The sequence below is a fragment of the Amaranthus tricolor genome, chromosome 4, assembly GCF_026212465.1.
Source record: "Amaranthus tricolor cultivar Red isolate AtriRed21 chromosome 4, ASM2621246v1, whole genome shotgun sequence".
NCBI lineage: Eukaryota > Viridiplantae > Streptophyta > Magnoliopsida > Caryophyllales > Amaranthaceae > Amaranthus > Amaranthus tricolor.
In genome coordinates, this window is record NC_080050.1 from 31542185 (window position 1) to 31570028 (window position 27844).

General features: G+C 32.2%; 2 protein-coding genes and 1 long non-coding RNA gene across 8 annotated transcripts; 2 read left to right on the forward strand and 1 right to left on the reverse strand.

The window, feature by feature from the left end:
- Positions 1–421: 421 nt before the first annotated feature.
- LOC130810269 (uncharacterized) lies at positions 422–16732 on the reverse strand. 4 transcript variants are annotated; one of them, XR_009041016.1, is made up of 4 exons: positions 16365–16732; positions 5795–6186; positions 5471–5648; positions 422–1372 (listed from the first exon to the last, which is right to left on the reverse strand). It is a non-coding gene; the product is annotated as an uncharacterized LOC130810269 (long non-coding RNA). The 4 variants fall into 4 exon arrangements; XR_009041015.1 differs by lacking the exon at positions 422–1372 and adding an exon at positions 1758–5377 and having other exon boundaries at positions 6010–6186; XR_009041017.1 differs by lacking the exon at positions 422–1372 and having other exon boundaries at positions 1758–5648; positions 5795–5858; positions 6010–6186.
- A 1809-nt stretch (positions 16733–18541) lies between these two features.
- Positions 18542–22850, forward strand: LOC130810996 (probable beta-1,4-xylosyltransferase IRX9H). Of its 3 annotated transcripts, none has more exons than XM_057677121.1 (4): positions 18542–19624; positions 21209–21458; positions 21618–21826; positions 22459–22850. In XM_057677121.1, the coding sequence occupies exons 1-3, from the start codon at positions 18870–18872 to the stop codon at positions 21786–21788; spliced, it is 1176 nt and encodes a 391-aa protein (XP_057533104.1). In that variant the 5' UTR covers positions 18542–18869; the 3' UTR covers positions 21789–21826; positions 22459–22850. The 3 variants fall into 3 exon arrangements, with proteins under 3 accessions (XP_057533104.1, XP_057533105.1, XP_057533103.1); XM_057677122.1 differs by lacking the exon at positions 22459–22850 and adding an exon at positions 22156–22262; XM_057677120.1 differs by having other exon boundaries at positions 18543–19624; positions 22490–22850.
- LOC130810954 (probable leucine-rich repeat receptor-like protein kinase At1g35710) lies at positions 21872–24451 on the forward strand. The gene is made up of 6 exons (XM_057677073.1): positions 21872–21903; positions 21988–22045; positions 22293–22408; positions 22490–22544; positions 23260–24276; positions 24410–24451. The coding sequence occupies exons 1-6, from the start codon at positions 21872–21874 to the stop codon at positions 24449–24451; spliced, it is 1320 nt and encodes a 439-aa protein (XP_057533056.1).
- The last annotated feature ends 3393 nt before the right edge of the window (positions 24452–27844 follow it).

Consider the following 27844-nt stretch of genomic DNA (forward strand, 5'->3'; position numbering starts at 1 on the left):
AGCCACTTATCATGTAGAGATGCACCTATTTTTGTATTTATTTGTCACTCTTTAAATTAGCTAGAACATGCTATCCTAAACACCAACTCTCTTTACCAATCAAAAAAATAAATAAATAAATAAATAATAAAAAAAAACACAAACTCTCTTTACCTCATATATTTGTGTATTTACCTCATATGTTCCATTTTTTTAGAGAACTTGAACAAAGGACACAAATGATTAGGTAATTTAGATAAATACTTCCTCCGTTTCAATTTACTTGTAATATTTTTTTTTCACGCAATCTAATGCACTAATTTAATCTTTAATATCTCTAATTATGTATAATAAAAAAATATAAAAATTTTTATAATAATAATCTTTACAATGAGACGAATCAAACAAGATCTCACTTGACTATATTTTAATCTATAAATTAAAAACTAATCACAAATTAGAAGTCATTAATAAATAGTGTCATTTTTACCAATATTATAACTAATATGAAACAGAGGAAGTACAATATATTTAGATCAACTCAGAATATTCTTGTAACTTATTCTCTCTATTATTTTTGTTGCATTGGATTTTCCAACATCTCTATGCGAAAACTTTTAGGAAAAACATAACAAATACAATTAGACAAAGTAACTATGAATAATTCCACAATCAAAAATGGTAAAGATAAAAACGACTCTACTCACATTTAAATTATTCAAAACTTAGCAAGTTTTGAGGGCTAGATATTTTACCCTAATAAAATCATTTAGGGAGAAGACAAACATGATATAATGGACGGACCTTGTGGGACGGTAGGGGTCAATTGGATAAAACAAATAAACCAATAAAAACAAGGGTTAAATGAGTTATTCATTTTCCATGAAGTCACAAACTTATAACTATTTGATTTTGAAGTATAAGACTTTAGTAAAATAGCTCACTAAATTATAGCAATCTCTTTGTTATTATAAAAGTAAATACATGCATTTGATCTCCAAACCATAAAATACAGCAATAAAACGACGAATTTATCAATATGAACGATAATATCAACTTGAATTAGCGATAACTTGTACTATGCCACAAAATCCCGCCAAGACGGGAACAACTTAAATGCATTGAGATAATTGAAACTAAGAGTTAAAAAACATGCATGGTTTATGCAGGGGCCCGGGAGGTTTTAAAGAGTGATTTAGTGGGCAACTGGTAACTGGTAAGAGTGACAGAAGGATTAGGCTTATAAGAAACAGGCAGATGGAACAAAAGAAACACAGAAGAGGCCAACAAAGAGCGTGTTTTAATTACAACCATTGAAATTGTATCCTTCTTCCTATAACAGCCATTGAAATTGTCCCTTCAATGGGTGCAGCAAGTGCATTGTTCTCAGTTTCTGAAGCACCACCCAATAATAAAATTAACAAAATAATAATAATAATAATAATAATAATAATAATAATAATAATAATAATAATAATAATAATAATAATAATAATAATAATAATAAATATATAAAATTAAAATAAATTAAAAAATAGGAACCCTTTCTGCCCTCCTCTGCTTCTGCCTGCCACCTCTTCACACTATCAGTTTATCTGGTGCACAGTGCACACTCCCTATTTATTTTTCTCTCTTGTTTGACAGTCTGCAAATTTTCCCTCAAAATTTCAAGTTTTCTTGTATTTTTGTCTGTCATTGACAATTATTTCCTGGAAAACCAAACACTCCCCACCCAGACCCCCCCCCCCCCCCCCCCACAACCCACACACAGTATTTTAAATTTATCAAATTTACCTAACAAAAACTATTACATGATTTGGGAATGTGCAAAGACTAAGTATTAGTAAACCGATGAAAATATAGAAACTTAAAGCACTAGAGACTGGAAAATAGGGCAAAGAATATCAAAGATGACTTGGAGGTTAGGAGTAAAAAAATATCAAGGATTTAGATTCATAGATTGAGATAGTAGAAAATCGAAATGAACGGAGAAGTAGAATTCATGTGGACGAACACTGAAATGGTCCATTGTTTCATCTGGCCGACCCCAATCTTTTGGGATTAAGTCTTTGACGTTGTTGTACCCAAAAATACTGACAAATGATTTCATATCTTCAGCTCCATTAAGATGCACTATGCTACAGTAGTCAGTGATTATAAACAGAAGAGAGGAAGAGGTAGGGAGGTTGAAAGCATCAAAAAATATTTCTGAGGTGGAGATTAATTCACATATTTCATAGCTGAGATAGTGGAGTTAAACACTACAATATACAAGTGATACAAACTGACAAGCTCAAAGATCAAGAGGAAAATTAATATTTAAAATTTGTGACAACAATATTCCATCACTCAAATGTCAAGAGACTCTCCCTTCGGGATAGTTTGGGAGATCATGATGTACACAACTTTATCATTATCATAGCAGAAAACGGTCATTCTTGAATTTTGATTAACCCTTGAATGCAAACATCATAGCTGTGCTCAGTTGGCGGGAAGTTTATTAAGATAGAAACGTATATCTAAAGGTTACAACTTGACCACGACTAAGTTTAAACAATGATAATACTGAAACAATTTGGTAGGATAATCATGATTTATAAGAAGATTAATCCCCTTAGTTAGATCACGAACACGACATCCTGATACTAGACTCGAATGCAAATTGAGTTGAAATGTAAGATTTGATCAATGCTTCATAGCATAAAGTTTGTCCCTCATCAACCCAATTTCCCCATTTTCATTCATCGGTAAAGTCTATGGGTGATAAAAACATGGTAATAACAGATCACATGACATGATTCTGCAGGCAGAAACAATGAGGACACCATAAACCAGTAAAATACAAGTAATTTGGATATAAAAATCTTAAGGAATATATTCCAAAATTCATGAGCAAAAAAGAGGAAAAGAAAAGAAGATAAAAACAATCCACATTGAAAATCAACAAATAGGTGTTTCAAAAGGCCAAAATCCAGATCATGAGTATGGAAGAAGCGTCTCCATCAAGGTTTCAATAGGTGTAGAGTTTGAACATTTCCAAGGATTCCCCACCACTTGGGCATATTTTTCAACTTACATTCATGCATCGATTTTTTAGACATAATACTGCTTAAGATTCCAGCACCAAGAAGGAATCATGAAAAGGACATATCAAACATGTAGGACAGTACGACATTTTTTATACTACCATTCTCAAATCCATTAAGTAATTCTCACCTAGACGAGATTTAATTCTCATAGAAAAGGAATAAATCCTAAACTACCTACAGCGCATCTTGGTTGGCAAAAAGGTTGTCATTAGGAGAAAACCTTCCATATATCCAATACCAGATGATGCTGCCGCTGTTCTCACAGTGATTGCTCATCAAGAGACACAAACTAAAGACATGACACGTTCTCTTTTCCAAAGTGATTATTCTACATTAGGTGTTGGGAAATTTGATCAGTACAGTATACTTGATAACAATCTTTCAGTGGGAAAGATACATTCTTGGCTCAGACCATATTAAGCAAAAACTTACATTGTACATTGCGCAAGAACTTGCCCTTCGTATCACTTAACGCTCATTCTTCTATCATTCCAATTCTTACTGTGCTAGATGTACATCTCAAAGCATGTTTTCCTTCTACATGTATGTGTACTCCTAACTCCTAAGCATATGGCTCAAAGCAAAGAGTGGTTGACAAATATGGATTCTTTTGTCCGTAATCTACTGAAAAGTTCTGTAGAGGTCATGGGCACAAAGTCTTAATGGATGGTTAATGATTTTTTCTTTCCTGTCACAGTATACTACTGTATTATGCCTTCTCTAATAATTCTCTCAGGCTCAAGCATTACTTTACATACCTAAAAAGAAGGAAAGATCATACTATAATATCTTATACCTACAAATGGTTTTCTCCAATATTGCTCAGACAGTGCAGCAGGCAGGATTTATTCCATTTTCCCATCAAAATTGAGCTTTATAGACATTGTAATCGTACCAAATTTCCTTGATTTTTTACTTTTCATTCTGATTGAACAAACACAAGCTCCTCTTCTTTTCTCATCCAATATTGTATCCAATACTCATTTTAATTCGCCGCAAAAATTCAACATGAAAGCAGTGGACATTCTGACTTCTTCCTTACCACATCTAATTTTAATTTTACAAGTAACACGTGTGACTTTTGACAGAGTATATAAAATGTCGTTTTCGCACAGAGATTTATAATACAGGTGTTGTATAGCTAGATAAAAAAGAGCTTCTTTAAAACTCCTTTCAAGTGAGTGCTTCAAGAACTTTGGCTTGATTTTCCACAAAAAAGAAAATATTCATCAAGTATAGAACGACTCAACTGAAAAGTTGCAAACGGAATATTATATGAACGAAGCTAGCTGCTAAGGTGGAAAATTATACTAGAGTGCCACTAGACCAGCATTATTGTACGGGTACATCTGTAAGGCTCTGTGAAGAGATTATTGTCGAAAATGAGGTAGCTAAGATGTGTATGTTAAGATGAATGAAGGGAAACATCCTAAAGGCTAGAATTTAAAACATAAAACAAAAGAAAGAACTTTAGAGTGACGGATATTGAAGACAAAGTGAGAGAAAGCCGTCTACAATGATTTAATCATACGCAAAGATAAAATAATGCACCAATTAGAAGAGAGTACTGTGAGAACTTTGAAGAGCCGAGGAAGAGGTAGGTCGAGAATGACCTAGATAATCAGAATGAAGAATTGGTATTCATAGTGGTTTATGACAATAGATAGATGGATAGATAATCATTGACATTGATTTTGTTGGTTGTAGATTAATATTAGAGATTATTATTATTATTATTATTATTAGTCCAAATATTCTTGACTAGCTAGGATTATCACACTGATGGTTTTGATTCATGCAGTCCATATTATTGACATCAAGGCTTTAGCATTGTTGTACAACATGTACATTGTCCACTCCTTCAGAAAGAATTTCATTGAAAGAACATACAAGAAAATGAATTGAATTTGTGCTACAGACAAATACGTAACATCTGTAAGTAGAAGTTTTTTGCTTTAAACAGTCTCAGATAAAAACAGAGATAAAGTTGGAAATTAGTGAATACTGAAAAGTTGAATACTGTTCCCCTTTAAAATGAATCAGAAAATTCAGACCAGTGTACTGATCCTTTCTAGCTCATATAATATAAGAAACTACCCCATCAATATGTGTTCAATGTGTACAATCAAAAGAAGACAACAAAGCCAAAGCCTTGATCCCAATGGTCATAGAAATGAATTTTCCTTCTACCCACACTCATGTATACTAATCTAATATACTCCTATGTAATATATAGGACACCAGCATGTTATTACCACAATGCCAAGTAGCTCCCTTGAGCAAGGATTTCGGGGTCGGATAGACGCAACCTTACAAAAAGAGAAGTCAGGATTTAGGTGAGGAAGGGCCAAATTTTCATATTAACATCACAAAAAGATTTTAGATAAGGGGGTCGTAATTACCAGCATTTTAGGATACTTGATCAATTTTGTTATGTTGATTGTTGACAGCAACACCAATAAGTGATTGATTTATAATATAATTTCAAAATATTTGTGCGCCAAATAAGCCATATAAATTACAATTCCGGTGATTTTTGAGGGTGCGCCGTGGCCAACCTTCACCCTAATGTAGCTCCGCCTATGAGTACAAGTAATTAAAGATTTATTCATCTGACAGGTCAACAATATATTTTTGTGCCAAAATTCATATGTAGATATATATGCATAATTTCAGAATATTTTGGGATTCACAAATAAAATTTTTCTTTAGCTATTAACTTTCACCTGGCCATAAAAGAAAATATTATACTTGAATTGCCAAGGGAGAATAATGCAAAAAAGTTGCACGCTGCAAAAATTATAGCCAAACCATTTAATTGGAACCAATTCATATTAATATAAGTAATGTTATCATTATGTATAAATTCTCATAATTCACATGATGCCATTCAAGCTCTCATATATGAATGAATAGCCACAAAAAATAAACTCTTAATTACCTCATACATGCATTGCATGAACTCTGTTTTTCTCACATATAGATAGAGGCAGAGCAAAAATAGCTATAAGTCCACTAGTAAATGAGGCAACTCCTGCTACAGCTGTAGATGGTGAATTTCCCCCCACCAAATAGCTGATCCCATGATGACATGATCCCTATCCAAGGACACAAACACCTGCATTTTCACCAAAGCATACACTAAGCACCAATGTTTTTGCATCCTTCATCATAGAGCTTCATCTATCACAAAATCAAATATAAATTATTATATATACGTATAACATGCCACAACAACAATAATATCAAATCCTTTAGGTCGTCAATATGAGGTTGGCTACATGAACCAAAGATAAATAGGTTGAGAGAAATCATTGCCAACAAAGATGATATTTTATTAGGCGTCATCTCATATTAATCTAAAATTAACAAAAATTCAGTGAAACATAATTTGCTAGTTAGTTCACCTTTTGAATTCGCGATTCGCTAAAAATGATTTAAAAGTAGCTTAAAAACGACCATAATTCGCTTGTTTCGATTCGCGATTAGCGAATCATGTGACATTGAACAAAATCAATCATCTACACATATTCTCCTCTATCTATTCCTAACTATATTGTCATATGAAACAGAAAATCCCAACTTTTAATGTCATTATTCATGTTACTCAAATTATCTTTGGTCATACTATTATTCTTCAAAGCTTCTCAAGTTTTAACCTTCCACTATTATACTGGTGCTTTTCTCGAACTTTATTGCACATAACCAAACCAATGTAGACTGTTTTCTCTTATTTCATCTTCAATTTTTGTGACCCCAAGGCCCTTCTTACGTGTTCAATTAAAATCATATCCTACATATTCCTAAATGATCTTGAACCATTACAAATTTCATGACACTGATTTTTTCTAATTTATAAGTATCTGGGACTATACTTGTATACTTATTGGCATATATTGTTTTTCCTTGACCCGCCAAAGTACTCCCCTTGATACTTTCTCTTACACCTTTAGATCGATAAAGACCATGTGCAAATCCTATTTCTTTGACATATAGTTCTCCACTTGATGCCACATCGGAAGGATAGCTTTCATAGTACATCATCCTAGCATAAAATTAATAGGTTTTCGAAAATATTAATGCATTTTTTTGACAATGTTTCATCACCCTCTCCTACAACGCCATAGTATCCCCTTTCTTTTGGATAGATAATTACTAATTTGTTATTGTAGTGCTTAAGTGACATCTCGTTTGTTCTCTATTGTTTAAGAGACTCGTAAATTAATTCAATCCTATCTAGAATAAATATTTTCAAGCCTGATAGGAATCACGGCCATTGCTTCTTTTGTTTTATTTCCTTCAAAGCTTCTTCCCCCTTTGCTTTGTTTATTTCTCATGAATTCTCCGTTCTTGTCCATCAATTCTATTAAGATGTCCTTTGTTGTCCCTTGTTGACACTCATTAAACAACAAGTTAAGAACTGCAATAGATCATTAATCTCTACAATTTTGATTGTTTTCCATCATTGACACACATCATTATAGCAAAATTCTTTCAAATCTCTTCTCTCTTTTTTCTCTAAGTATAAATCTCCTCCTTATCATGAATCCAGCGTGTTTCATGACTTTTCGAATACTTTTAGCTTTGTCATATGGACTTTCTTGTAGTTTGCAATATTATCATCGCTCCTTTATTTTCCTAAAGCAAAATAATTATTTTTCCTGCTTCTCCACGTTGAATCTTAATTCTCTACTTGTCCAACAAGCTCCTTTAACGACTTTACCAACAGAAGTTTTAATATTTTCTTCTTTCAGTTAAATTATGTATTTCATCCTTATCCATGGATTTTATTCTTGTTCGAGTTTGATTGCATACAAACATTAAAGACTAGAAATTTGTGTTATGATACTACCCATACCTAGTGTAAGTTTAGGCAACTTCTCGTACCACTTCTCCTAATTAACAAGTCATTGATTCAGGTTAAATTGCTTCATTTTTATAAACCAGTATATATTATGTTTTTTATATCATGTGTTATTTACTAACAAATTATATGCTTCCAAAATAGACTTTCCCCTCCTCATTTCTCGTTACATACCCAAAGCCTCCATGTACACTCCTAAAATCACTTTGTGTTTGCCCAACATGACCATTCAGATCATCACACAATATAACTCCAGAAATGTTTTTTTTATGTGCTTTCTATACTCACTCTTAGGCGCATATGTCTGATAACATTCCAATATTTTCCTTCCACATGCAAGTATTACCCGCATAATTTTCTATGCTATTCTACACATTCATATTTTATACCACATCATTGACTAACCACTCATCCATCATAATACTAACTCTATTTATCTTCCTATATTATTCAGGATACCATATTTGCATTATATCTCCTATCTTTGCATTATATCTCCTATCTTTTGAAAGTAGTTGCTCTTTCTCTAGCCCATTTCATCTCCTGCGTACAAATAAACTTACATTTTTCCATAACACTAATCTACTCTAAATACTTCACTGAACAAAATTTCATGATGTCAATCTTAGCTTACATCATTTTTTTTTTGGCCTTTTATCTCTCAAAGCTATAATTTTTGTTCATTTAATACCATATGTATAGGGATATGGCATGCTGGTAGCGAGCCGACGACCTAGGTGATTCCTTACTTTACATTACCCTGAGTTCATTTGACACCATATTTGGCAATATATGCCTCTAGGCAACGACTTAAATAACCTTTGCATGGTTATCACTAACCCACATTTAGAAAAGTGCAGCATATGAATAAATAGAGGACACCCTTGCATTAATTTGAATTCATCTTATGACAAGATATAACGACATTTACATTGGTGGTCACTAACCTACCACAACCATCCCCTTTAACTAGCTTTGGAGTTGGGACTGAGAACTTTATAAGCGTCTTGAAAATTATTAAATCTTAGACATATATATTCACAAGACTAGAGTACACTAACAAAAAGAGTTTCAAAAACATCAAAAAAAAAGAGTTTCGAACCAAAATTTGAAAAATTTACAACACAACATTTTATTAACTCAATGTCACCAATTGGCTCCACCGAGACAAGATTTAGGTGGACGAATGTAAACAACCTTAACAATAAAGAGATTGTTTATGTTTTACTCCACATATAAAAAGTGCACATGATTTAACAACTACTACAACTCAGCGTCTCAAAACCCTCCAACCTATGTACAAAAAATTACAAAGGAATTAACGATGAGGGAAACGTGGCGGTAAACACCACATATTTGGGTAGAACGCATCCATATAACTGCAATTATTTTTGAGGAATGCTATGAAAAGAGAAAATGAGTAGCTTTGAAGGTAATTTCAAAGAGGATCAACAGGGAGTGGGATTCTTTTGATAATAGTTTGAAACATGAAGTGCAAGCATCAGATACAAAAGTCATTCTTCTTAAACATTTAACACTGTCAACAGTCGGAGATTATTTCTGCACCTAAAGGAGTCATGAGAGTGATCATCTTTCTCAAATTTCAAAGACCACCAATATGTCCGTCTTTAACAGAAATTTGTTCCCAATATGGTGCTTCACCATTAATAGTGATCTCTGCACGGAACTGGTAAATGCTTCAATTGTAAACATTAGGCCTTTTAGTAATATTAGTCTTTATCATGACAAAAGATGATTTAATTCTTCAGTAATATTCGCTCTGTTTTGTAATAATAGTAGGACGTTTCAGGATGATTTGTAAAGGATGGAAGGTAAGCCGTTAAAGTCATTAAATTGATAAGGATTTGTAAAGGAGAGTATATCATGAAGTAAATATTGGACAGCACATTTGTCAACATTCAACATTTGTATAAACAGCCCACTTTTCTTACTGTTCTACTTCTATCGATCTCATCTTTTTTGAGCTGTTTAAATAGAACCCATAAGATGTACTGAAAAACCAGAAGATGTAAAGCTTAGAGAGCCAAGATCAAAACCCAAATAGAGGAAAACTCAAAAAGCCAAGAAACGCTAGCCTCAAACACATTAACTTTAGTTATCTACCTCTCTATTGACATTCTTCTTTATGAGTTCTTGAGTCAAGAATTTAAATTTATTACTTGCACATGTTTATTATCTCAAATTTGTATTCTAGTATTCATTATTTATCAAAAGCGCTTTACCACCTATCTTGGTCTTCACATCACTTCGCCAACGAACTCTTCTTAATTGGGCAACCAAGTTAGCGTCTTAGATAATAAAGTGGAAAAAATCATTTTTGGTAATTTAAAGAGCGCAAGTCGCCATGTCCATGAAACAACTATAACTACAAGCTAAGAATATTAAGGGCGGTTCTCCCATGGTTAGTTTCTCTAAGAAAATAAAGGTTTCAATGACCTGAAGTGAGTACAGAAATGAATTTGATGATACTGAGCAGCTGAGCTCATAAGCATCTTCCAAAATGCCAAAAATCCCTGCATCTAGGAACTAGATTCCCTCAAATCCTGAGAAAAATTAAAAATTAGCAGCAAAGTGAATGTCTTCTTTAAGACAGAATGCAAAAAAATTAGGTCAGTGAATTCGGATGAACCAAATTTTCTTTACTTTGTACGCAATCAGGCTAAAGAAGATTCAATATAATGTACTTTATCAGAAAGATGAATGCAAACTACAGAATTCTTCGGTAGAGGGTAATGCAAAGTTAAAGAGTACCCTATGAATCTTCTGGGGAAAACTACTGCAATAGAAAAAATTATTTATGCTTCGGTTGCTACATGACCCCTACTGTAACTATAGTTCAAGCTCAAGGGTTGATTAATCATTGCACAAAATACATATAATGCAAATTTTTCAGTCCAGTTAACTTCACAGGGATCCTTTGCATAATGCATATTGTACGATATTCTGTTGCTAAAACTTAAGAAGTTTGAAGATTTTAAAGAGAAAATTAAGAAGGAAAAACAAAACTAAGAACAAGATGAAAAAAAGAGTAATTGAGAGAGAAAGAGAGCGAAAAAGAGGGAGAACTGTAGTGATGGGCGTCTCTAGAAAGGAGATGCTTACAGCTCAAGGCTTTCAAATCCATTTGGTAACTCCGACATCACAATGATCATTGAATGAAATCTTTCCTGGAACTCTCTCAAACCTCCTTGATGACAATTCTTTGGTTTTAAACCATAATCGACTATATAAATGACTCATTAAATCATATGCACTTCTTTTTTATGTGAAATTGTAGATGGTGTTTGCTACCAAGGGTCAATCGGAAACAACCTTTTTGTTAAGACTAACAAGAGTAAGATTGCGTGTATTAGAACCCACCAACCTCCCATTAACGCATTGGGGTAATGGAAAAAAAATCAAGATTCTAAGTTTCTAACAGAATGAAGCTGACATACACCTAACGCACACTCCTTGCATATGCTACCTCGGTGGAGACTTGGGTAGAGTGATATCATTACCCCGGTGTAGATGCCTAAAAAGGTGTCTTCCTTTTCCAGGGTTGGCAATGATCAACTCAAAACATGCAAGACTTGAATTACACTAATTGGAAAGAAGCTCAAGTGCTCAACTATTGTTTCGGTTTGTAAGTTTGTTATTTTCGCTGTAATTTTAACCATTTAAACCTTTTTAGCCCATTTACCTAAACCCAGTCCACTAAATACGTCTGAATCTTCCCAATAGTGTTACTCAAGAAGAAAACGGTTGCCCAAAAGTAGGCCATTTTCTGAAGAAATTTTATCCTAGTGAGATTTCAGTTGCCTTTAACTCAGCAGCCACCATGTCAATGGCTTTGCACTGCCATGTAGAGTGTGGCTAGGGTGGCTGCACTACAAGCAACTCTCCCAGTGTATATCTATATGTATGACTGCACTCCTCAGTTAGACATAAATAACACTGAATTCACTACCCATTTATCCATCAGTGATCAGTCACACTAAATTCACTGAAGCTAATAAGCACATTTTTCTTGTGCTCTCGAGTCCTAACTTGAACACTTTTTAACTTCAAAGTAGCTAAACAATCTTTTTTTTGTTACACGAGGTAGACAGAGAGAAGGAGAGGATTAGGTGAGAAACGAACCGAAGACCTTTGGTACTTTCCCTTCAAATGAGACAAGACGTGATTCTCCAAACAATCATGAAACTCCACATAAACATAAAAAATGAAAAATATATATATAAAAACTCTATCAAATATAAACACCAAGACCTACAAATGGTAACTTTGAACATACAAAATGTGTAATCAAAATCTAATTGAAGATCATAGTATAAACCTGCAAACGTCAGAAATTCTAATCATCACTAGTCCTTCCTCTTTCTCTTATATATATATATATATATATATATATATATATATATATATATATATATATATATATATATATATACATATATATATATATATACATATATACATATATATATATATATATATATATATATATATATATATATATATATATATACATATATATATATATATATATATATATACATATATATATACATATACATATATATATATATGAAGAAGTTCAGGTGAGAACCATCCTTATATGAACCGTGAGAACCAATCTATCTGACAAAAAAGCGTTACTTTTCTATTAAAAAGGTGTTCCTTTTAGGCAAAAACGTGTTACTTTTTAAAAAAAATGATACTTTTCGGCAAAAAGTGTTACTTTCAGAAAAAAAAATTCTGACAAAACACACAAAAAGGTGTTACTTTCTACATAAAAAGTGTTGCGTTTTGGAAAAAACGTCACTTTGGATTATTTTTTTTGAAAGTAACGCTTTTTTGATAAAAAGTACCAACTTTTTTTAAAAAAAAAGTAACATTTTTTGGCCAAAAGTAACAGTTTTTTTATAATTTACAATGGTTCTCCTAGTTCTCATATAAGCTTGGTTCTCACTAGAACTTGACCCTAAATATATATATATATATATATATATATATATATATATATATATATATATATATATATATATATATATATATATATATATATATATATTCATTAATGAAGAAATACAGTCATATATCCATGGGATGAGAAATTCCAAAAGGCAAATAAAGATAGCTACAATATCACATTCAAAATACTGCTTCATAAATCATTTAATAGCAATGATTAATAATCTATATGCCGTAGCCCAAACTGATGCCAAAAATCCACCTTTGCCCTTAGCACCTCTACTTGTAAAAATTGATCATCGAAAATTCTCCATTTCCTTTTTAACCATATAGACCATATAATTTGCCAAAAAAAAAAATATCACCCTGCTATGAGCTAGTAAATTGGACTAAAACAGTAAATTGAAAATTGAAAGAATAAGATGACAAAAGAGAAATTATACTATAAAATTGATGATTAAAGGAAGATTACAAAATAACAAAAAGATAGATCAAGCAATTCGAGAAGCTTAAAATGTCCTAAAATGAGTAAAACCCATCCAACAAGTGTATAACAATTTTCATGATTATAATGACTTCCTAATTCCTCTTATTTATAGTAAAGCTACCACTTAAAACAAACTTATTCCCCAAGTTACTCCTAATATAGCAATTACTATTTTACCCTTTCGTAAGCCAATAACAGGTCATTGCACACCCACATCTTTTTAAGATCATTATCCCTTCCCATACCACAATGGTTAATCAAAAGAAAATCTCCAATCCTTCTTGTAGAAATTCATTCTTCACCCCTAATCTTAAACAACCTTTGCCATTGTTCTCTCACCATCTTCCAATAAAAGCGGGAGAAAAAAAGACAAAAATTGGAACAAAAATATCATTTGATTATCTTCTCATTCTAGCAACATAAAATGCACCAATGAGAAATTAATTCTTTATAAGGTCTTCTTAACTGATAAATTCTCTTGGACTACTAACCGCACATAAGCCTTGATCTTTTTAGGGACCTTTGCTTTCAAAATTCGTTCAGCCAAAGGAAAAGAAGAAGATCTATGAGGGTGGGAAGCCAGGTTGCACAAAAACGGCAGAAGAGAAAGATTTTTATGAATTAGAGATCCAAATTCTTGAATTAGATGCAGAGGATGGACTAAAATTTAGAATGACATCTAATAGCTCAACCACCAACTACAAATCCCTCTCTAATGGATCATGCCTGATAAACTCAAGGTAATATGATTGTTATCCCCTTCCCAAGTCCCAAGAATAAAATTCCATTAGCGTTGTGTTATGTTTTGATGAAAGGTGATATAATCTAGGAAAAAGTTCTTTGAATGGATGTCCCCCAACCAAACATTCACCCAAAATTTAATAATGTTGCCCCATCTAGCTTTTAAAGTAAAAGATAAATAAAATACATGTGAAATTGACTTCCAAGGATTGAGATAAGTGGATGTTGGACAAACCTTCACTTCCTAGATGGATGTAGCAAAACCAAATATGCTTCGTATTATCTTGTGCCACAAAGAGTTTTATTCCCGAACAACCACTTCCCTAATAATGCCATATAATTCCTTCAAATCCCCTACATCCAATCCCCATTGCTCAACAGGAAGCTTAATTTTGTCTCAATAGATCAAATGATCCCTTCTTAAGCCTCGCACTCATTACCAAAGAAAAATCCCTCATCATCCTACTCAAGCTTTTGACAACACAGGGAGGCTTAGGGACATTAAATAGATAGGAATATTGCTCAAACATGATTTAACAATCGAAACCTCCTTCCAAAAGATAACATCGTCTTTTCCCACCCATCCAATCTCCTCAAAACTTTCTCTATCATTGAGGCCCAAAAAACCTAAATACCTAATGCCATTTTCGAAAGCCCAAGTATGCACATAGTTGGCCATGGTAACCATTCAATTGACTCAATCTCTCCTACGTTAATCCATGATTTCGAAAACCTAATTTCATTTGGAAAGCCCAAGTATGATTAGTAAATGTAATAGATAAATGGAAAAATTACCCTGAATAATCAAACATTTTGCTGATTTTCCCGCAATAATTTCATCTATTGAGTAAACCATGTATAATCCTAACTTTTGTGGGTCTTTATCTAGGGTGAACCGAGACTACCTATTACATGTTAGTCAATTTACCAAAATAAAAAAGAAAATCTAAATAAAATTTTCAAAAGTAAAAAAAAAATTAAAAAAAATTGTCGCCCCTCCCTTTTCCCCTTCCTTATCTTGGACACTACATTCTCTTCCATACTCCATTGAAAACCTCACCCCCAACCACCACTACAAGCTACAAACTCTTTACAACCCACAAATACAGGTAAAAACCACAATAGCAACCCATCACCACATAACCCCAAAGGCCAAAACACGAAATCCTAGAGCCACCAAACTAAAACACTCACTCTACCTAGACCAAGATTTAAGGAGGTTCATTATTGTAGCAAAATCGTCTTCCTTGACTGGTGTTTTATATTTTATGTTCAAAAAGATAGTGGAGCTACTCAATCTCAATACAATGAAAGTATTGCAACAAAAAGATATTCATATGTAAGGAAGAATGTAGAAGGGGAAAGTTATATAAAATGAACATGGAGAGTAAGAGGATTAACTTGAAGCTCAAGTATTAAGTTTGGCTTAAGTTCCTTAATTAGCATGGGCTTGTATTTATAAGTAACTGAGTGGCAACATCGAGTAAATGCTGGCAAAAACATGTGTAAGGGAACCGAGCTAGAAGTACTCACCGGCTTGTTCGAGCATACCTTAGCTTGTTCGAGCATACCTGAGCTCGTTCAAGTAGCATGTTGAGTGCTTGTTCGATTAGTATTGATCTTCACGTGATGGCTATCAACTCTAATTTCAAATGCTTCCGTACAACTCCAAGACAAAGTCAAAGCGTATATCTTCCTCACTAGGCTTTGACAACTATTTAAGAGACTATTGGACGACTAAAGCATGTTTCATCAAACTCCATGCTTAAATAAAAAAACAAAAGTTCACGTATACATAACAAGTGACTTAATCTAAATTACACTTCTCCATACATAACATGAGATTCTCACGTTCCGAATTTCAAGACAAATTAGCAAAAGACTTTGACTTAAAGTCATACTTTGCAATGATCCTAGCTACAGATTCACTAATCATTTAATCAGTTCAACTGATTTTTTCGATTGGAAATTTTTCCTAATCCGAACTAAATCGTCTTGAAATGGTTTGGTCAGGTGTGCTTAGTGATATTTTAGTTTTCCAAGTTCCAACAACTATATTTTAAAGCTAATTCCTAATCAACAAAACAATTACATTATATCAACAATTTTAATTTGTAGCAACCAAAAAGAAGGTATAGGGAGTAAGTGAACAAAAAGAGTAAATAAAATCGATCAAAAGAAAACAGTAATTCAACTAAAATTCAAACAAAAATGAAAAAGAACATACCAGTAAGATCAGCCAGAAGAGCTTTACGAAGACATATTTAATGGTATAATTAGCAACATTAAGCAACCAAAACCCGATTACAAACACCAAGATCTTCATAGGTCGTTTCTATGTCCGCCATCTACTTCAATTTATCACCCAATCCCGACGATTAACACAACGACAATTAGTGTAGCACTAACTACATCTCTCTGATTAAAGATTGTCGACAAACCGATCATCGAAATTCCATCGCATAACCATAGGGAGTTTGAAGAGAGAGTTGTAGAGTCGGAGGGCCCCACCCGAATTGAATTGTATTCCACTGTAAAACCACCGTGGGGTTTGCTATTCAAGGTTTTGACGCAAAGTCGCAAATAATGAGTAGTTTAGGGTCTATTCGGTATGTAGTTTTGTATTTTTTTTTATTTTTAAGTATTATTCCATTTAATTCAGCACTAACGTTTTATTTGCTTTTTGACACTATTTAATTTTAACTCTTAATTTGTATTTTATTATTAATTTATAAGTTAAACCGTAGTCATGTGGAATCTTGTTTGATTCGTTTCAATGCAAATATTATTCATATCAACTTTCTATAATTTTTGATAATACACAATTAGAGATATTAAGGATTGAATAAGTGCATTGCATAGCGTACATAAAGTAAATGGGACGTTAGTGTTGAATTGGAGGGAGTACTATTTATCAGAGTAGAATCGGTCCGATGTAAAGTTTTTTTGCTTCGACATAAATAAATATTTGATTTTTAAAAAGTAAAGTTAGAGATCTGTGTAGTAGAAATACTTAATTTTCACAGTTATATGTATAAATTAACTCTGTAGATTTGAAAATTGTCAATAATATATTATGCAATATATTATAATTTCTAATTTATTTATAATTATAAATAAATGTTAGTCAAAGATACTTTAATGGTAAAGACATTGATCAATATCCAATTACATGTTAATTTTCTTTAGCAAGTAAATTAGTTTCTATGGCAAACTCTATTTAGTTATAACACTTGAAATTTTCTAAACTTTTTAGTACAATATATGATATAATTCTATATGTTTTATAGTATTTATTTTTATTATTTATATAATAAAAAAAATAATCGAAATTATTTAAAAATGATGATTTTGAAAGTTGACAATTTAAAAGTAAAAATCATCTTTCTGTGCTTTTTTGGTTTCTAATTTTCAAAAACAAAAATAAAAACTGAACAATAAATTACGATACTAAATAGGTGTTTAGCTTTTTGGAGAATTAATAACATTAAAAAATTTTAATGGCGTGGATATATTAAAATAAAAAAAAATCCAAATGAAAATCCAAATGAAAACTCAAACTATATTAATTTAGGGTGGTGTGAGTAATGCTAATTTTGTTACAAGTCTTGTTCACAACACCGACATTGAAAAGGTGAAAAGTACGATAACTTTTGTATGGAATCATAATTTCCAATCCACTTGCAGATAAAGATGAATCTCAAGTGATTTAGATATATAAACTATAAAGTGCAAACTAAATTCTACAAATGAATCTTATGAGTCTAAATAATGATAAATAAAAAAAATAGAAAGAAATTGGTGAAATTATAAGAGTATATAAAAAATAATTTTGTGTTAATATTCACTAGCTTTGAGATCACTTCGAATAATAGTTGGACTTTATTCTCACATTCACCTTCAACTCGGATTTAAGTTTCACGTTCTCTAATTTTACTCTAACTTGTATTCTCGAGTCTTTTGCAAAATTAAATTATGAATTTATTTGTCTAAAAATCAAATTTCTATAATAATATGTATATTCATAAACATAAATTTTTTTTTGAATAAATTATAAATATAAATATTTGAACAAGTCAAAAATTTTTGAGTTGTATCAGATTCGGAGTTTATGCCGAGTCAGATTGTCGAATTTTTAATGTGACTCCAATTCGAATCCGGCTCAAAATTAGGATATATAATTAGATACAAAGTCGAATTTCTTTTTCTCAAATTTAAATTGGATTATTTTCTCGAATCGAGTTGAAATAAGTCTGACTCAAACTAATTTATCATGCTTAGGTTATACTCGATTTAGACTAATGGAGTCAATTTTGATTAGCCTTCATATAAAAAAGGAAACGAATCATAGAAGCACCGGCTTAACGTTCTTACAATACAGCGTGTCATCGGCACATTGGTCCACTACTGCGGGTATATTTCTCCTTTCCTTTTCCTATCTGGCATCGTAAATGCTTTCAGATACTTACCATCTCCCAGAGAAACCTACATTTTCTGTATCTTTCTTATGTATTATCACTCATTGTAATATCAAATTTAAGCCTAATTCTTCGGAATTGACTCATTAAATTCCATTCATTTACTTCTAGAGTTAATCTAAATTTTCAATTGCACTTCAAATCCACGCCAAAAGCGGCTGTTTGATTGCGAAAATTAGGGCAAAATTTTAACATTTAATATTATGTAATCAATCAGAAGTTCAAGTTCAATTCTTGAGTTTTTCTCTAAAATTATGGCATCAATTCGACGAACTCTGTCTCCTGCGCATCAAGATCGATCACACCAAAATGGATCACTGAACAATAATTCAGCATTTCACAAACCTTCAAATTCGAATTTATTCGTAAAATTCCGACGATTTTTCGCCGAATTACTTCTCCTCCGAAATTCGCGACGAGCACAGCCATACTCATGGAAGAGACATTTCTATCGTTGTGTACTTTGCTTCCTCATCGGAATTTTGTTAGGTATTTTACCGTTTGGTCAGATTGAAGATGTTAGAACTCATGATTTTTCGTTTGAAGTGAAACCTCAACTTCAGCAAGAAACATTCAGAAGTGAAGAAGAATCAATGGAACAGATGAAGGATATTGAGGTAAAGTTTGATGCGGTATTAGCAGAGAAATTTGATCATAAATCTAAGAAACTATTGATTGTTGTTACTCCAACTTATAATAGAATACTTCAAGCTTACTATCTGAATAGATTGAGTCAAGTATTGAAGCTCGTAAATCCGCCAATGCTGTGGATTGTGGTGGAAATGGGTGCGCAATCGTCGGAAACTGCAGCGATTTTGAGGAATAGTGGAGTGATGTATCGGCATTTGGTTTGTCACAAGAATTTGACGAATATTAAAGATAGAGGTGTTGAGCAAAGGAATACTGCTCTTGAACATATTGAAACTCATAAACTTGATGGCATTGTTTACTTTGCTGATGATGATAATATATACTCTTTGGAACTCTTTGAAAGAACCAGACTTATAAGGTATTTTTATTTTCTTTCTGTTTTTGTTTGATTTTGACAACCATTTTGCTTAATTCTGGTTGAATGTGCATGTGGATTTGATAGATGTAGCTGTTAAGATATCAATTTGGCTCATGACATAAGCTGCGATAATGTTTATCCTTTAGCTTTGGCTTCTGCTAGGCTTTGGCTTTGGCATATTTTTGAAATCAAGATTTGGCATAGTTGTTAGTTGTTAACTATATGATTATAACTTTTATAAGGTACATTATTAGGTAGTATCCGTTATGTATGTATTGAGTCATTGATTAGTAATTTAGTACAATATTGTCTTGTTTGTATGTTGGTGGTTATTGGTACTAAACGGTGGTAATGAGAATAAAAGGTAGTGTAAATTTTATTGTAATGTACATTATCATTTCCATGGTGATGAAATTTAATCTTAAAAATGTATTTTTTGTTCACAAAAAATTTTTATAAAGTAAATGAGATGATTGAAGAATAAGAAGCATAACCATTCAACTTGTCGGTACCAAAATTACCCTAACTTTTCATAGGCACTCCCACTATTTAATACCAGCAAATAAGCGACCCGTAAAAGGCATTGGTTATGTATGGGATTAAAGACTTTGGCTTTGTTTACTATATAAGTTATCATCGGTTATGTATATATCTTAATCTTTGATTAGTACAATATAACTGTAAGTTATCATCGGTTATCTATAGATCAAATCATTTTGAAGATTTTTTTCTCATTAATCCTTGCTTTTTGTTTGTCAATTCATTCAAGTAAGGGTGATGGACTTACGTGTTTTTGATTGCCTGTGTGATAGAAAGCAGAATTTTGGCATAGGTGATGTGGAATTATGTACTGTTATTCTGTTCTTGTGATAGCAAGGATCACAGGTTTATTGATATCAGAAAATGCCATGTTTTTAGAAGGGTTTTTACTAGTTTGCTTATTTTAGGATAGTTGACTAGAGAGGAAAAGGGTTTCGTAGTGTCTATGGGCTGTGGCTTGCTTAATATCACGCTTCACTTAGAAAACTTCAGTTACGAACCATTTTTGTAGAAATTCCATTCAATGTTCTGCCCCTGTAGAAAATTAATCTTTGTAAGGATGAAGTGTACGTTTCTGGACAAGAAGAACCTCTTATGAACATTCTGTCAATCAGTTGCTTATGAGTCAAGTATTGTTATTTGATCATTACCGTTAAAGTGTCTTACTTGGTATACTGACGCCCTGCAAACATAGATTCATTTCGTGGAACTATGCGAATATAAAAGAATTTTAAACCAACAGGTTCTATATGATAATAAGTAGTAATTCATTTTCACCTTTGGTGTGATTGTAAGATGTGTCAGGTCCATATATCTAGAAAAATTGTAATATGCCAATGTCCTTTCCCAAACACAAGCTAACAAACAGTCAACAGAAAGGGAAAAAGATAATCCGAGCGAAAAGAGCTATTGGTCTTTTTTTATGCCAAAAGCTAGATGTATGTTGATTTTGCTATCCCGATGTTTTGTCACCTTTTTGTCATAATTATAAAATACGTTATCTTGTAATATTTCCTCATGTCAAATGTTTTGCAAGTCTTGCAGTCGTTTTGGCACGTGGCCTGTTGCAATGCTGGCACAAAACAAAAATAAGGCAACACTTGAAGGTCCAATATGCAATGGAAGTAACATAATTGGATGGCACACAAATGAGAAAAGTAAGAGACTTCGGAGATTTCATGTTGATATGTCTGGATTTGCATTTAATAGTACTATCTTGTGGGATCCAAAGAGGTGGAAACGTCCCTTTTCGAATCCGATAAGGCAGTTGGACTCTGTGAAGGAGGGTTTCCAGGTATTTACTTATGAACTCGACATGCACATTCATGTTTTTTAACTATATGTTTGTACTCCTGTTGTGTGGGGCTTACACTTCTTTGCTGGTGCTGTTGAGCTCTTTGATAAATGTGGTTGCTATTTATAAGCATGTTCCTTTTGGTGGTCGTTCATATAGGAGACAACATTTATAGAACAAGTGGTTGCAGAAGAAAGTCAAATGGAAGGTGTGCCTGTTGGCTGTGGGAAGGTTATGAACTGGCATCTCCACTTGGATGCTCGGGGGGTTGCATATCCAAGAGGGTGGGTGGTTCAGAAGAACCTAGATGCTGTGCTGTCCATTAATTAAGGAGATACAGCCCTGTTTTTGATCTCGAGCTATTTAAGGTGAGAAATCAGATCTTTGTATTTCAATCATTTGAATTTTTAACTATGTTATCGAAGAGTTGCATATTCCCAAAGAAGTAATGTTTATGGTGGTTCCAGAAAGGGTGATAAAATACACTTTGTTTTCTCTGATTGAATTTGTGATACGGAATTACAAATAGAACGGTTATATCTTGTGCTGACTACTATTTGGAGATCAAAAGCAGTTACAGGAGTGTGGTTTCTAATTAGGATATTTTTGAATCGAAACTGTTTGGAAACATTTCACTAACCCCCCTTCTCGTTTACTCTTCTTTTTTAATCAGTTGTATCTTTCTGGTATTATGCAGATAAAGGGTCCATGAAAACCCGTTAACTTAGGATTGATGAATAATTTGGATTTTATTATGAACTTACAAAGATATAAAATCGAAAAGAGCTTCCTTCATTCTGATTAGACGGAATCTGCAATTGGATTCCTATATAGTGTCTGCTGTCTAGTGGAGCAGGGGAGAGCACTTCACCTCATTTTCTCTTATTTCTGTCTCGTTTGAGGTTGTTACATGGTGTTTATGGATGCTTAATAGTATGCCATTGGCATTGGTGCTTTTTTTTGTGATTTTCATTACGATATCTCAATATCCAATTGACAGATACTGTTTTACTTGTGCTGACGCCTGACAGTGCCCGTGACATTGGTGTTGGTACTGCAGTGGCTGCCTCATTGAGATTGCTTATGGTTTTGTCTGTGCATCCAGCACCAGCATAATCAACATGAAGGTGCAAGGATATTGTTCATTATTAGATATATTCTCTCGAACTACCCTTTTCGCTTTCTCCAAAGAATTTTTCTTAGTTATAGAATTTTGATCAAATTTTTTGAGCATTAGTAGTAGCGTCTGGCCCTCTAAATTTTCTCGTTCTTAAGAGGTGATTTTGTTACAATGTACAAATTCCTTTTCTGATGTTTTCATATTTGAAGTACTATATACCAATATTAGTGAAGAAAAATATATTGAAGGTGGGTAAAAATTGAGGCGGATCATATAGATTTCCTATTCTCATGCATTATTTACCTTTTAAAGTGATATTTCTTTCTTTATGGCCACAATATTATCGTACACAAATACACAAGCCATCTCTACGATAATAGTCCAAACTAGATAAATTCCCGTGTAAAACAAAGATGTAATAAATATTTATTTTTATGAATATATTCATATTAATTTATAAATTAATTCATTTACAACACAAATTTAATCATTAAATCTTTGTATCTTTTATGATAATATAATTGACAAAGCAAAGAAATAATTTATTCGAATATCTCATGATATAATACCACTGAGTTTCTTCGAAATTCACTATATACCACACGAAATGTTTTAATTTACCATATACCATTGAGTTTACGTCCGTTAGCACAGAATACCATTAATGACAACTGCCGTCAGTGTGCCGTTTGCAATTGGACTGGAATTTCATGTAACAATCTTAATTCTATCTCCATCATCAATTCAAGCAATCAAGATCTTACTGGTGATCTAACCAATTTCAGTTTCAGTGATTTCCCAAATCTATCTTTTTTAATTCTTGACACCAACAATCTTTCTGGACAAATCCCGGTAACCATTGGTAATCTCTCTAAACTCACTCAATTAGATATTAGTAACAATTATTTTGAAAGCTATATTCCTTCTGAAATTGGTCAATTGTCTCAACTTGTAAATCTTAACCTGTCAATTAATAACATTGCTGATATAATTCCTCCGGAAATTAGCAATTTGAGAAAGTTAAGAACCCTAGATTTGGGTACAAATTACCTTGAAACCCCTAATAATTGGTCTAAGTTTAACTCCATGCCTGTATGGACCCACTTAAATTTTGGGTATAATGAGCTAACTGGAGAATTTCCTAGCTTCATTTTTGGGTGTAAGAATTTGACTTATCTGGATTTGTCAATCAATCATTTAATTGGGTTAATCCCAGAATCTCTATTCTCTAATCTTCCAAATCTTAAGTACCTTGATCTATCTGTGAATTTGTTCAATGGGTCAATATCACCCAAGATTTCTAATCTATCTAAACTAACTGAACTTCATTTAAAGTTGAACATGCTTTCTGGTTCAATTCCTGAGAGTATAGGTAAAATTTCTGGCCTCAAAGTCATTGAATTGCGCAATAATTCACTTTCTGGAAGAATACCTTCATCTATAGGACAACTTAGGGAGGTTCAGAGATTTGATGTTAATGAAAATAAATTGAACTCTAGTATTCCTTCTGAACTTGGGTTATGTACTAAGCTTAGTTTTCTAGCTCTTGCTGATAATTCACTAACTGGGGAATTGCCCTTATCCTTGACTAAACTTAGAAAAATTTCAGAACTTGGATTATCACAAAACAATCTGTTTGGTGAAATTTCTCCATATTTCTTAACCAATTGGACTGAGTTGATCTCCCACGAAACTTTGGTGAAAAAATTCATTCTCTTTACAATGTTAGCTTTTCAAACAATAGTTTTTCTAGGGAGTTGCCTCCAAAGTTGTGCAGTTGGCAAATTGAATTCTCTTCAGAATCTTGATTTATCGGCTAACAATTTGTTAGGTGAACTTCCCAGATCACTTGAGGATTGTAGCAATTTATTAAGCATAAATTTGAGTCACAATGGCTTATTAACCATCACAATGTTAACTACTTGGTTTAAAAAAATGGTATTTAACGCAAATAAAAATAGTAAATGGTGTATGGTGAATTATTAATTTACCACAAACGGCACACTGACGACAGTTGTCATTAATAGTATTCAGTGCTAACGGACGTAAACTCAATGGTATATGGTGAATTAGAACATTTTGTATGGTATATGGTGAATTTCGAAGAAACTCAGTGATATATCATGAAATATCCGTAATTTATTATACAATTATATTAAAACATATATGTAAAGACAAAAAATTATTATTAATCAATAAAATTTTATCAAATTGATTAACGTTAAGTTATATTATATCGATAAATCACCCAAGTAAATGTCCGTCATTAGTTTTTTATAAAATTAAGTTTTAGTTACGGAGTATAATTTTAAAATGCAATAGCATACTTTATTTATTATAAAAAAATAATTCTTTTTTCTATGATCCTATCATTGAAATATTTTAGATTTTCCATCAATACATTATATTTTAGTCTAATTTGTAGATTATTATCATGTATGATTATATATATTTTTTAAAAGAATAATAAAATATATAAATTGAATATAAAATATAATATAAATTTTGAACTTAAGACTTACTATTGTGTGTATTAAAATAGAAAATTAAATTATTTTATTTTTATCCTTTTATGGTTGGATCACTTCTAAATGAAATAAACTTTGATTTTATTTAAGATATGGGATAGAAAAAAATATAGGTTTGTATAAGGAAATATATTTATAGTCAATTAAAAAATATTATATTTTTTAATGAGTTAATTTTTTCCTTAAATATCAAGTCAATCATCAAAAGTTTTCATATCAGCAATAGAAAATAGGCAAAAAAAAATTTAATAAGAACATGACAAGTTGTTTCTTCATTAGCATATTTTTTTGATTATTGATAAGATAATGCTTATCATCTGTCAATTACTATATATAGTACTCCTATGTCCTCCTAAATCCTTATTTAGGGAATTCACATACGTATTAATTGTAATGTAGTTGTAGAAGTGAAAAATTTGAATCGTAGATATGGTATCAAAAGAGAAGAAAATGTGTGGATTATAACTATAAAAAAAGCAAGCGGTGGGATACAAATTTTATGCTTTCTCCGTTTTGTTTTAGTCGCTATATTTGCATGGGCACGAAAATTGAGAAAAATGATTGACTTACACTGTAGCTGATTGTTTACTTTATAGAGTATAGTATTTTATTATTGTTAATTGAAAAAGAAAAAGAAAAAATAAGTTGTTAGGTTACTTTATAGAGTTCATTATAGTATTTTATTATAGAGTATAGAATATAGAGTAGGATAAAATAGGGGAAGGTAGAACTTTAAATGATTGTTTTATGACTAAAAACGGAAATATAGCAAGTAATATGAAATTGCCAAAAATAGAAAATGTAGCGAGTATTATGGAACAGAAGAAGTTATAGAAAATGGATTAAATTATGTGGGATGGTCATGTTCACGTGAAAACCAACTTTATATGAAAATCATAAGAATCACAAACTCTTAGAGCTAACACTTTTTGTCAAAAAGTAAAATCTTTTATGTAAAAAAAACACTTTTTTTGTTAATTTGTCGTTTTTTGGTTTTTTTCAAAAAAAGTTTTATCTTGAAAGGAACACTTTATTGTCTTTCTTTTGTTTATTTGAATTTTTTTCTTAAAAGTATCAATTTTTTTGCCAAAAAATAACATTATTCTCATGATTTTCAAATAAACTTAATTCTCACTTAAACTTCTTCATATATATACATATATGGCCGGCCCTGAGAATAGGCCCAAAGGACTACCCGCCCAGGGCCCATTTTAAATATCAGAAAATTGTGATACGAGGGGGCCACTTAGCGAAAATTTGAACAAAATAAGATTATTTAACAACTTTATTACAAAAATAAGCTTCGTGAAAACTTAATTCCCAAAATAAGTGTCCGTACATCTAAACCTAGGTTTGGTGTTAAATCGCTGTTACTAACAGCGAAAAAACAGCGAAAACAAAAAAAAAAGTTAGAAAAGCCTAAAGTCGTTGTTAGTAACAGCGACTTTAGGCTTTTCTTTTATTTTTTTTTTGTACGAATTAAACTAGCCGTTGTTAATTAGAAAAATAGCCGTTACGAACTTGAAAATAGCCGTTGTAATGATGTTTTATAAATAACTCCATCATTTCCCTACTTCATTATATCCAATCTACATCATTCTTGTTCTATTGAATCAATTTTTAAAGGTAACATAAGGTATTATGTTAGTCTTAATCTCAATTTATAAATGTTAATATTAATTTTGAAAGTTTACTTACGTTACTATATTATATGTGTTCCGTAGATGTCAAAGGAGCATTGTATTGAAGAGCTTTGTGATTGTGGTTATGAAGTTGAGATTAATACAGAATGGACCGATTTCGATCCTGGGCGTGATTTTGTTGTTTGTCCTTTCTACTTGGTTGAACGATTAGGATGCACATACTTTAAATGGATTGATCCAGAGGGTACCAAATGGCAGAGACACCTAATAATACGGCTTGAAAAAGAAAAACAAGAGCTCAGAGACAAATAGATGATATTGCACATAGGAAAGAAGAGACTGAAAGGATTATGAGAAAGTTTAAGAAGCAATCTTAGTTAGCGTCGGTGGTTTAAGTTAACGAATGAACTATGAATTTGATATGTATTCGTTGAACATGAATGAAATTCTGTTGAATTTTCGAGAGCATTTTCCATATTTGAATATGATTGTCTTTTTATTTTTGATTTAATTCATACTGCATTCTTGGCGGAATGATTTATCGTCGAAAAGTTTGAGTACTTAAACATCGTTTCATTCATAATAAACTTGTGATAATACGATTAAAATATATACATGTACACATATATTACAAATTATACACAAAAGTCAAAATGTTACAAATACTGAATATGTACAAGTGTTCAATATATACAAAATATCACTAATGTTCAATATATACAAAATATCACTAATGTTCAATATATACAAACAATATTCTAATGCTAATCCTCCTGTACCCTGTCTAACAGTGACGATTTACGACGCCTCCTACGATAGTAAGAGGTCGTCGCATGACGCTCGGGTAGGGGAGGTGATTGATACTGTGATGATGTGGCACCCTGTGAGAACCCGGCACCGTAGTCGGGGCACGTTAAGTCAACCTCCTCAAGATGAATGTCGGCATGATGAGGAGATGACCCGTACTCGTACATAGTGGTGTCGGGCACAGTCATTTCCGGAATGAAGTGCTGAAACTGCGTCCCTAGGAGTATGCCTTGGGCAATCTCCCGTACAGGCTCCTCTTGGGTAGAGCTGATAACAGATTCAATGCCC